The sequence below is a fragment of the Haematobia irritans genome, chromosome 1, assembly GCF_050003625.1.
Source record: "Haematobia irritans isolate KBUSLIRL chromosome 1, ASM5000362v1, whole genome shotgun sequence".
NCBI lineage: Eukaryota > Metazoa > Arthropoda > Insecta > Diptera > Muscidae > Haematobia > Haematobia irritans.
In genome coordinates, this window is record NC_134397.1 from 3,874,733 (window position 1) to 3,887,784 (window position 13,052).

At 33.6% G+C, this 13,052-nt stretch overlaps 1 protein-coding gene across 21 annotated transcripts in view; it reads left to right on the forward strand.

Moving 5' to 3' along the window:
• The window catches only part of LOC142220076 (uncharacterized), a 135,550-nt gene that overhangs the window by 103,892 nt on the left and 18,606 nt on the right, over positions 1–13,052 (forward strand). For 20 of the 21 annotated variants that reach the window (XM_075288985.1, XM_075288990.1, XM_075288983.1 and 17 more), the window contains exons 8-11: positions 3,358–3,622; positions 3,712–3,830; positions 10,640–10,818; positions 10,895–11,068. In XM_075288985.1, coding sequence (XP_075145100.1) covers positions 3,358–3,622; positions 3,712–3,830; positions 10,640–10,818; positions 10,895–11,068 — 737 coding nt within the window. The remainder of the gene's footprint in view (positions 1–3,357; positions 3,623–3,711; positions 3,831–10,639; positions 10,819–10,894; positions 11,069–13,052) is intronic. The other variant, XM_075288991.1, reaches the window with a different exon arrangement.

The window sequence follows — 13,052 nt, forward strand, 5'->3', positions numbered from 1 at the left end:
AGCTCTACAGTGAGATGGTATCCAAGTATTTTTTTTCGGCTAAAATGAAAGAGCTTGACTTGGGGTTTCAACAAACGGTGCCGCGTGTCACACATTACGCGTAACAATGGAGTTATTGAAAGGCGAGTTCGGTGAAAATTTTATTTCACGTTCGGGACCGATAATTAAATCGCATGATCTAGACGGTTAATTATCGGTCCCGATTGCCTTCAGGCTATTTATTGTAGGGCCCGCATCAATTGACGCATTGGAAGACAATATAGATAATTTATTCGTGAGATACCGGCCGAATTATTGGCCGGTTCGTTCGCTAAGCCCAATTTTGGCTTGAAGCGCAGTCGCGGTCAACATTTTCATGAAATAATCTTCAAACATTAAATTATATGGACTATCGATTCAAATAGAAATTTCATGCATTCTTTATGCGTTTTTTTGCAAAATTGTCCTATAGCTCTTAAAAAAATCACCCTTTATCGTTAATATAGTTTTGAAAGTAATGAATTAAAATTCTTTAGCTTTGATTTCTGTCCAAGAACTTCATTCACAAGTCATCGCTTAGCGATCTCCTTAGGGTACACCAAAAAGTTTTTCAGCGGTGGATTATCCCACCTCAGTAATGCTGGTGACATTTCTGAGAGTTTCAAAGTTTCTCTAAGTGGTTTCACTGCAATGTGGAACGCCGTTCGGACTCGGCTATAAAAAGGAGGTCCCTTGTCATTGAGCTTAACATGGAATCGGGCAGCACTCAGTGACAAGAGAGAAGTTCACCAATGTGGTATTACAATGGACTGAATAGTCTAAGTGATCCTGATACATCGGGCTGCCACCTAACCTATCCTAGGATCATATAAATTTGGAAATGCTTCGTCCGTTTCTAGGGTCTAGTTTTAGCACTATTCACATGCACCTACATCTTCTCTACCAGTGGAATCTGTTTCTTTAGTATATTACATTAGGTATTTATAACGATTCAAATTTCAATTTAGAAAATTTTACACTCTAAGTGAATATCAAAATCCACTACAGTTATGTTATTATACACATTGTTATTTATTTAATATGCAACTAATTGTGAACACTATGCAATTCTCGAATACTTATACAGGTGAAGTTGTTAGAATTAAAAATGCACCTTTTCTGTTTTATGTTATATGGTATTGTCAACGATAAATACCTAACACTCACAAATTTAGATGTGAGGGAAAGTCTTTAAACGACTTTTTAATTTTCCAACTAACTTTCTTTACTAGAAACTCTTTACTTTACTTCTTAAACCAATAAATTAGAAAAAAAAATTCTATAAATCAGGTAAGAAAGAATTAATTGGATTTAACGACTTACTATATATATCATATTCGGCGTAAAAAACTGGTTATACATAGACTCTAGATTATAAGTGTACGATTCATACAAAAGCACTAGAGTTGACGGGGCCTATTGATGGCAACTGTCTCCCATTTTTATTCAGCCTTCGTTTGAGCCATCCCGTTATTTAAGGCTCACTTAGACTATTCACTGTATTGTGATGCTACAAGTGGCAACCTTCTCTCCTTCGGTGCTTTCGTAAATCTTTCTAAAGTAGACTTTGTTGAAAAACGACTAATGACGAAAAAATGACGACCTTTATATATATTTTTATTTAAGGCCGAATCTTCTTCATCTGTGTCAGAGAGCAATATGTTACGATTCATCGCGGATCAATCATATTTGTTTGAAGGATAATATAACTAATATGTATGGGTATAAGTCTAGCCCCTGGTCACTATTCGTATCAAATTTAGATATAGATCTTAATTAAACAATAGAGCGAAGTCGCAGGCATTATATTGCAGACTATTTCAGTGATGAAATTGTAGACTATAATATCAGCTAAAACTCTTATTACTAAGCAATATTGAAAGTTATTATTTCGAAATTGAAATTATTTCGAATTGCAATTACTATTAAAGAACATCTTGCTTACTTCCGCAAGAATATATCTAATGGGGGAATGTAGTTCTCTGCCACAATTCCAGAGCTAAATTGTAAGCGCGAACTAGAAATACAAGCAATGTATTTTGGAAGAAATAAACAGCAAATACATTTGCTATCAGGTAGTACACATGCAAATGTAATGTATGGTAATCAAAACTGTCCGGTTATGGTAAGTCATTACTCGGCGTATGACACAAATGCTTTTGATAAGCAGTTTTTCACCATAACAACTTTACGATTATTGCTGGGAGTACTCATTCCGCTGAGGATAATTCATTACTCACAAGCATACGGTATTGCTTTGAACTAGTAGAAGTGTTCTTCAACTCCACTACTTACTGGGAAGTTATACTGATACATATACTGCTTCTCAGAGCAGTATACCAAAGACTTTGTTTTAGCAGCAAACTGTTTTTAATTGAATTGTGAAGATCATTCATGTCCTTACAATGGTCTGTCAGAAACAAATGCTCCTAGTGGCAAAAATATTTCTCTTGTATTCTACTGTAGAAGGCTAATAAAAATATCGATAAACAAGAATAAAGTAAAATAAACAATAAAATTATTTTACTACCATTGGTCATCAAAATTATTGTACAGTTCTTGAGAAAAGTTTTTGTGCTTCAAATTGTTCTTTAAAACAGGGAAAATTTTCATGGGATTTGTATATGGTATACTTCTCATACATTATTTATGTCTTATTTAGTTTTTTTTTTACTTCATTTTAAACGTCCTTTAGTTTTTTCTTTTAATTCCTTTTTTTATTCTCTCAAACTCCATTGTAAATAATTTAGAGGAATTTTTCCAATAGAATCATCACCAATTCCAAATTCAAAACGCACCCTTCATCAATAGAAATCATCGATGCGTTAAAACCAAAACTTTCAATTAATTCAAATGAATTTTGTTTCGTTTTTTTTTATTTTTTATGAACTTTTTTTCTCTCTCACCTCAAAATGGTTATTTTTGATCCTTTAAACTCAAAACTCAACTGAACGGATGCTTGCGCGAATGCCACAACCTGATGCTTAAATAAAAACTAAAAAAAAACAAATGCTTTCTTTCCCCATCATATTAAATCAATAAACAAACAAAATCATCAATTCAAAAACGATGGTCTAAAAACTTTGAAATTTTTTAAAATATTAATTAAAAAATAATAAAAAAAAATATTTCTAACACGAAATACATATCTCAACTGTTCCCCTAATGCATCTAAATGGCTTAAATCAATGCACTGGCTTAATACCAAAAAAAATCAACTTCAAATCACCAAATCATGAACCAATGACTATCAATCAATCAATCAACCAACTTCTGTACAAAATATTTTGAAATTTTTGCACCCTTAAAAATTTCTCAAACCGAATACAAAAACCTTAGACAAGTAACCATCCAGGAGAGAAAGGTTGCGGCCAGACCCTTTTCGCAATTGATCGATCAGGAAAGACCCAATCACTTCATTACGAAGAAGGAGAATTTCGGTTTCGAGGACATCACCGATGGGGACAATAAGCGACAACATGCGAAGCACGAGCAACAGGGTGAGATTATAATGAATGGCTCGGCACCACCACATTCCAAACCGAATTTGGATTTATGGTTCAAAGAGGTAGTAGAATTACGCAAAAAGGCTGGAGAATATAAGGTCAGTTGGAGATGTTAATTTTGCCATATTATCCAAAGGATTTAAATAATTAACCATATTTAATTTCTATTTGCCTTGATTCCATAAAGTCTCGCGGTTGGGGAACAGAAATCGATCCCGAACTGTATAATAAACAAAAGGATCTCTGGGATCAGGTGTCGAAGCGTAGTTCGCTCTCATCACTTTGCTTGGCCTCTACCATGCCAAGGTAGGTTTGATGAAGTGCTTATGCATTACGATGTGGCAAAATTTCGAATCAAATTTTGTGAATGGAAAGGAATATATAGAATATTTCTTGAGTTGGGTATAATTTGTATAAAGTTTTGTTCTATGTTATTTTGATATTAGTTTTGCCACAGCAACATTTCATTTTGGAACAACGATTTTCAAAATTGGCGCAAGTGAATTAATTTTTTAATTTAATTTCAAAAAGAAAAGGGCCCATATATTGAATATCTTCTTGGTCGTGCTGAAATTCTGAGTTGTGCGTCCGTCCTTCTGTTGAAATTACATCTATTTCGCACCAACACCAGATATAGGCTTTAAACTCGTCTCGTTTTTATTGATATTGGGAAATACGAATACTCCGTCTAACTACCCAGCAAAAATTGGTACATATTGGTTCATGTTTATATAGTATGTCGCTCCCATATGATTTTTTGGCGGCCCAGGAGCCCCAATTTCATAAATTTTCCACTCGAAATTTGTTAGTTATAGTGATTTAAATTCAAAAATTGGGCGATTCACTACTATATACAGCTCTCATAGAACGTATTCTTAAATTTTCGTCAGGCCCCATGTGATATCAATATGTGTCCTAAAACGACCATACAAAAATTTATCCATATCCATATGAACCAATCCCTGTTGAAAAATCCGACGAACCATGAAGAAATAAAAACGTTTTATAAATTTCTGAATTCAGATATTTCGGTTGGCGATAGATTGAAAATGATAACTCAACGTGCAGTTTTGGCAAATCTGTTGAATATGAAATTAAAAAAAATAATAATAATCCACTAGAAAAGTTGGATGGAATCTGTCGGATCCGTTTGATCAGTTCGGACAAAAATGGTAACGCAAATTTTTCTAAAATATAACAAGTGAGTAAAGTAGAAAGTCGGGCGGGGCCGACTATATCATACCCTAAACCACCCCAACTGAATTAGTAAACATAAGCATTTTTGGGGTATCATTGGTATAGGTTTTGGAGAACATAAAGGGGGGTACATGTTTATGGGTGTCACAATCTGAGCAGAAATGTCTAATATTAGGAGCTATAATTTATTTTGCACCAAAAGAGTTAGTATGTCACTAATATTGAGTCCATTATTAAAAAAGAGGAAATCGGCCAATTAGTTGTGGGTAATAAATCTAAATTTCTGCAAATAGGGCAATAGATTTATGTAAGAGCTACATGTAAGTCCAAATACGATCAGCTAGTACATCAAAATTTGAAATTTGAATAACATAGGTTAATAAATAAGAGTATTATGGCCACACCCTCAAAAAAAATCGCTTCTTTAACATATGTTCCAAACATATTTTGCAGGAAGCACATATATTATTGCATACTGCGGAAACATTAATATGTTTGTTTTATGTGAACATATTATATGTTTGGAAGCATTTTGAGCCAAAAATATTATATGCTTGGAAGAATTTTTCCCAAACACGATTGTGCTCATTCCCTAACATACTCGTAATTTTCACTTCCACGAAATTTTTTAGTTATTGGCACCTTTTTCTGTAATACAAATAATGTTGAAGAAATTATTCACTTTTATAAATTTTTTAAATTTTACCTTTCGCCTGCACGGAGAATCGAACCGAGGACCATACAGTTTGTAAGCCAACACACTATCCACTGGGCTACGTAGCTGTTATAGTCGCCAGTAGATAATTATCGTTTTAAGTTACATTTATATAGCATAGTTTGCAGCGCCCACGAGCCCATGCAAACATAACATTATTTAACAGAAACATACATTTGTTTGCCACGTGGAGCAGTGGTTAGCATGTCTGCCTTGCATGCAAAGGGTCGTGAGTTCAATCCCTGCTCCGACCGAACATTTTTTTTTTTTTTTTTTTTAATTTACACATTTATATTTATACTATATTATTTTTTTTTTAATTTATTTATTTATTTATTTAAGTCTATGGATATACAAAAATCCTTACAGACTAGCTCGTAAACTAAAAGTAGTAAGATTCTAGTACTTCATTAAATTTTTTCAAAGACATTGATAAGTCTAAATTAAGTTTAGCATTTACAGCATTATATTCAAAAAGCGAACGCGTAATGGGCTCATTTCTGGAATAGTTTGTAGTATGAGTAGAGATATAAAAAGTTTCCTCATATCTAAGAATATGAATAGGTACCTTAAATTTTATAAGACTTAAAAGAAAAGAAGAATCTATTAAACCAGACACTAGCTTAAATATAAATAAAACAGAACAACGAGACCGATTATTGACCAATGTATCTAGATGAATAAGTTTGCACCGAGATTCATATGAAGGTAAAGGTGATTGAAAATTAAGAGAAGCAAGACAAGCCTTCAAAAATTTCTTTTGAATTCTTTCAATGCGGTTAACATGAACCGAATAGAAAGGATTCCAAACCATGGAAGCATATTCAAGCCTAGACCGAACAAAAGAAATATATAGCAATTTCAGTGTGTACGGATTTGTGAAATCTTTAGCATTTCTCATAACGAAAGCTAAGAGAGAATATGACTTAGGAACAATGTAATCAATGTGCAAGTTAAACGTGAACTTCGAATCAAAAACCACTCCCAAGTCCAAAGTACTTTCAACTCTGCGTAATAAAATGTTATTAATACTATACTCTGATTCAATGGTCAATAGACGCCTAGAAAAACGAATGTACGAGCATTTTCTAATATTCAGTTTCAAGCGATTCATTTCACACCAACTATATAGGCGATTAATATCGTCCTGAAGTTGAGATATGTGATTACTGCAATTAATGGCCGAAAAAACCTTCAAATCGTCCGCATACAAAAGAAAATTTCCAAAACGAAAACAAGAACTGATATCATCAATGAATAAAACAAAAAGAAGTGGGCCCAAAACACTACCCTGGGGAACACCAGAGGGAGCATAATAAGGCTTAGAATGAAAATTCCCAATAGAAACATAACAACTTCTGTTCTTAAGGTATGAATCAAACCAATTAAGAATGAAACTTCGAAATGTGCGTTATTATTGATTTATAGTCAGTAACAGTGCTTGATATAAACGAAATTGACTGATTTTTGGATAAAACATTATTTTTTATTGCAAAAATAACAATCTTGTAATAAAAAACTGTTTTTGTACAAAACATTAAAATTTGGAAGGAATTCAAAAACTAACAAAAGAAGAACGTGGAGTCGAGTATAAACATACATACATAATTTTATAATATAAACATAAATTTATTTAGGAGTGAACAGTTTTTTACTAGCATTTAACACCATCGCTCTAAAATTCCTTTTATTTTTCTTTAATAATTCATTTTAAAGAAAATAAACTTTTTAAATTGTTTTAGCTGTAAAACTCGAACTTAATGCCCGCTTTTATATTTGATGGTGTCCGTCAACTCCTCGTGGACTACTTTTTAATAAAGAGGAACTAAAGTTTGTTTTTTTTTACATTTTACTGTGTAATTTTTCACTATTTCCTCATTATTTCATTTTACTGTCCCAACTCTAAAAAGAGTATAGTGCCCTTTCGTTATTTTTATGAAGACCCCTGATTTCTTTTAGCGAACCAAGAAAAAAATTGTGCCCATAATGCCAAAATGATAAACAAAACACATGTCCACACATACATAAAATGCTGCTCTCAAGGCGAAAACATAAGCTGTTTGTTTTTCAAATGTCTATTCTCTTGGTTCAGAATGTATATTCTCTTTATTCAAATTAAATAATATTTAGACTTAAAAATATCAAATTTTTGGCCTTATCATAAAACAGTTTTCCGAAACAACATACAAGCGGTTTCACAGAAATTGTTCTCTTTTGACTCTTTTGCTGTGTTATATTGATATCTTTCGTCAACTCTCCCGGTTTCCATCTCTATTTCTCTCTATACTCTCTCTGTCGCTTTGAATAAAATATCACAACATATGTATGTTTAGTCGAAATTTGTAAATTTATATATGTTTGTATTCACACATATGATTTTTATGAAACATTCATGCCCCAAACATAATATATTCTAACATATTAACATAGATGTCCCAAACATTTAGTGCTAGTTTAGGAACATTACATGTTCGCACTTAAATATATTGTGGTTTAAAATCGTGCCCGAAACACATTTTGTTTATATCGGAACATATGAAAAACATATTTTTCTAACAGTGCAAATATGACAAAATCGAGCGATGCATATATATATGGGACCTATATCTAAATCTGAACCAATTTGTATAATATTTTGCACGTATGATTGATACCACAGAAGGTCACTTTGAGTAAAATTTGAGTACGATCAGTTAATAAATGAGGCCCCTATGATCAAAAATAAGGTTATTAGGAGCAAATTTTTCAAAATCGGGCGATACATATATATGGGAGCTATATCTAAATTTGAACCGATTTCGGTGAAATTTTGCACATACAGTTAGTGCTATAGAAGATTACAGTTAGCAATCTATGAGTACGATCGGTTGATAAATAAGGGTTTTATGGCCAAATTTGACCAAATCGGGCGATACATATATATGGTAGCTATATCTAAATCTGAACAGATTTCGATGAAATTGCGCACATACAGTTAGAGGTATAGAAGGTTATATTTAGCCAACTTTGAGTACGATCGGTTGATAAATAAGGGTTTTACGGCCAAATTTGGCAAAATCGGGCGATACATATATATGGGAGCTATGTCTAAATCTGAACCGATTTCAATGAAATTTCGCACATACAGTTAGGGCTATAGAAGATTACAGTTAGCAAACTATGAGTACGATCGGTTGATAAATAAGAGTTTTATGGCCAAATTTGACCAAATCGGGCGATACATATATATGGTAGCTATATCTAACTCTGAACAGATTTCGATGAAATTGCGCACATACAGTTAGAGGTATAGAAGGTTATATTTAGCTAACTTTGAGTACGATCGGTTGATAAATAAGGGTTTTACGGCCAAATTTGGCAAAATCGGGCGATACATATATATGGGAGCTATACCTAAATCTGAACCGACTTCGATTATTTTTGGCACATTTTGTCAGTACCAAAAAAAGGTTAGAGTAAGCCAAGTTTGAGTAAGATCGCTTAATAAATAAGGTTTTTATGGCCAAATTTGGGAAAATCGGGCGATACAAATATATGGGAGCTATATCTAAATCTGAACCGATTTCGATGAAATTTTGCAGACTTAAACGGTGAAAAAGTTTACTATGTGCAAAATTTGATGACGATCGGTTTGTAAAAATGCTCAACGTGACTCCATTTGTCGAAATCGGGCGATACATATATATGAGAGTTATATCTAAATTTGATCCGATTTCTTCCAAATTCAATAGCGTTCGTCCTTGTGGCCAAAAAACACACTGTACCAAATTTCATCCAAATCGGTTAATAATTGCGACCGGAATCCTGTGAACAGCAAATACATGGACGGACGGACGGACTAGATCGACTCAGGAGGTGATTCTGAGACGATCGGTATATATTTTATGGGGTATAAAATCAATATTTCTGGTAGGCACTTTTTTGGCCGATCAAACTTATTATACCCTGACCACTATGTGGTTTAGGGTATAAAAATGTATGATTTCAATCCCTGTTTCCGTCCATTATCGAAAAGTTATTTAGCGGAGGAGATAAGTCAAATTGGTTTTAATGTGGTTTTGTACATAGCGTGATTCTACGATAGGAATCGTCTATTGCAAAGGTCAAACAAAATCGTTGATATGATAACTAAGAGAGATCCAATAAAATTCTGTTGAGACACATAGTGTCAAAGGCACTTCTGTGTCGAATTGGAGAGATTAACTATAACGAATAGGGGGTTTGTGGCGAGAACAACGAAACTTTAGGAAATTTCCTCTGACAATGACAAGATTTCACTAATTTTAGAGGAGAGGACTTCTTTGACAACTGCATTGGAAGAAACTTACCAAAAAGAGTGGGTAATTTGCTCCGTTGTCGAGCCGAAAATCAGCTGTTTTGGCGGCAACTTCTTGGAAGATGAAATCAATAGCCTGGATTTTCTTTATCCATGATTTTAAAAGAAGATAATCTTCTCGAAATATAATCATTTAGACTTTTAGTTTTGGTTAGGTGGCAGCCCGATGTATCAGGCTCACTTAGACTATTCAGTCCATTGTGATACCACATTGGTGAACTTCTCTCTTATCACTGAGTGCTGCCCGATTCCATGTTAAGCTCAATGACAAGGGACCTCCTTTTTATAGCCGAGTCCGAACGGCGTTCCAAATTGCGCTGAAAACCACCTTAAGAACGCAGAATAAACCTAATACAGAATGTGAATGCCGTTCGATATGAGACAATGTAAGAACTTACCACACTTTTCAATTTAATTTAGTCAATCTCAGCTAGAACTCCAGCACTAGTATGCATTTTAAGTAATGTATAGACGAATGAATTTTAATTGAGCTCTTAATAAACTATGGGCCATGAGAGTTTCTGCATTGACTTTTATTTATAGCAATAATAAACACAAATGGCTTTTCTGCATGGAATATGGCAAACCACTAAACATAGTGTGTGAGTATCTCACAAAAGTGATTAGCTCACGTCTATATTCCATCCGAAACTATATGCTTTTTATACACACAAACACAAATTTTTATCAAATTAGTTTTTATACAATTCATTTCTATTGTTATAAATTTGTATTAAAGTCGTTAATCCAAACAATTCTTTCTAACTTGATGAAGAAATTCGTTACATCCTAATGTTCGTAATAATGATGATAGTAGATATGCTCCCAAACTACCTTACTAACCACTATATTTTAATACAATTATAGACCCATTACCAAGGAAGAGAAAGATCAAGAGAATAACAAGAAAACCACACCAGTGTTGAAACCCCAAAAGCCTAGAGTTCCTGGTCAGGCTTACATTTTGGATAATAAAGATGAACTTAATGCACTGCCAGCACGTTTCAGTCATATACGTCATCATTTGGAACGCACTACTGGACCAGGTTACCTACTATTTCATATCACTATAAGTTACATTTTATATGTACTAATTTCTGATTTGTTTTCTTATGCCTCTAGATGTTGAAGAGGGCGCCCTACTGCCTTCCCCCACAAGGGAGAAATTAATGCCTGCTATTACCAAACGCGAATCCGAATCTCAGCGAGGTAGTCCCAAGAAAACTGCAGCCTCACGTCATGGTTCTCCTCAGAAGGGTAGTCCCCAAAAGGGCAGCCCCAAAAAGGTGTTGAAAAGTAAGTACCACAGCTCATTTTATCTAAGACCAATTCGATACACTTGGAACACAGTAAAATTCGGAACTCCACGATTTCTCTTATTTTCAAACACTTTAAACCAAGCAACACGTATTGATTAGAAAAATAATTTTGAGTAAAATACAAACACAAGCACAAAATATGATTATTGTATGGGTGTGCGTGTAGAGGGGAATAATAGGAGGCAGCAAGAATTTTTGGAGGCCATCTCCACAATCGAAATCGTCTCTTAAGTTCTCCTTAGACACCAAACACTATGAAGGCCACCAAAACACAAATCACATCCACTTTCCACTTTCTCACACAAATACAAAAAACAAAATTCTTCTCAATTAATTTCTGTTTTGTTCATACACTATTTTCAAAAGAAATTATTTTCGTTATTCTTTGTTTTCTTTCCAACTTCCCATTCTAATGAGAGTTTCCGTATCCGTTATTCTGTTTGATTTTATTTGCGAGCAAAAATGTTTGTCTTGCTCTCCCTTTTCTCTTGAATGGTGGATGTGGAGTGAATTGATTTTTACTTTTGCCTGTTCTTTTGTTTGCAAGTTGCATTCTTATTTGCTTAGCTTTTTGGCCGTTTTTTCTATTATTCTTGATTTATTTATGAAAAAAAGCGTTTTTGAGTGCAGTTTAAAATGAAATTTGTCATTCATCACCTGTTGTATGTTCAGTGTCTAAAATTAAAGACATGAAAGAAATGAAGGTATCGCAAGAACCCCATATACCGGGTCAACTATTCATAAACTATTAAGGGAACACATATATGTATAAGAATATATATACATGTATCTTATTCAGCAATATAAGATTATATCAATGGGTTTATTAATATTTCTGGGATTACGTGTTAATTAAGTTATCTGAGCATTGTGTGTTGCTATTTGTATATACACTGCTAACCCTTGTGTTTGAATTAGAAGTCATAAGAAAAATTAACTACTAGGTGCTAAAATACAAAATTTTGTTGTTTTCGTATTTTTTGCCATATTATGGAGATGTAATATTTCCATTATTCGGGGTTAGACTCCCAAATATGGAAATTAATGTACCGAATATATTTTATATGAAACAAATGAACAAGCAATTAGTGGTATTGGTCACAATGGTTAATTTAGGTTAGGATGAGACCAACCCATAGAAACTGTTTGGGTGGCCACTTAGACCATTCCGTTTCCTAAAACTTATTATTATCTTTTTCTTCGTAACTTTCCCATCATATTTGTGTAATGTCTTCAGACTGTAAATCGGCAATACTCTGAAAGAAATAATAACCCAGTATCTTGGTAACAATTGACAGGTACAATGAAGGCCGAATATCATATACCCGCTATAGAATACTAATACGATTGATTTCGGAATACTTAAATAAAATAGGCTGTTTTGTCGATATAGGTATTCGATATTCAACATTTTAAGATGAAAATTACGAATATAGGATCCCAATAATAAAATTTGGAGCAATATGAACTTATTGTAGTGCACATATATGGAACCATAAAGACCAGTAATTTTTTTGCAAATCGGATTAAGTTTTTTTCTTCAGACTTATAAGAAGCAGCAAACCACATTTTTCCCTATCCCTATCTCTATGACCAGAAACCTAATTTTGCCCAAATATGATTAATAATCGATTTTTTAGTGAAATCAATAGAAAGTCTTGATGAGGACTATAATACAAATAGACCACTATAGTCCAATTGGGAGCAACAGATCAATCTGTTATAAAGTTCAGGATGAAAAATCAATAGTTGAAGTCTGTGGCATGCTTAAAAAGTACAGACAGACGGACATCACGCGATCATTGTGTAAATTCATTCCGACAATAAATACATATATTTTATATGGTCAGTGGTTCATAGTCCTGTTGGAATGTTCATGGTCGTATGTTAGGTTAAAGTGGCAGCCCGATTTATTGTCAAGCTCAGTTAGACTATTCCGTCCATTGTGATACAACATTAAC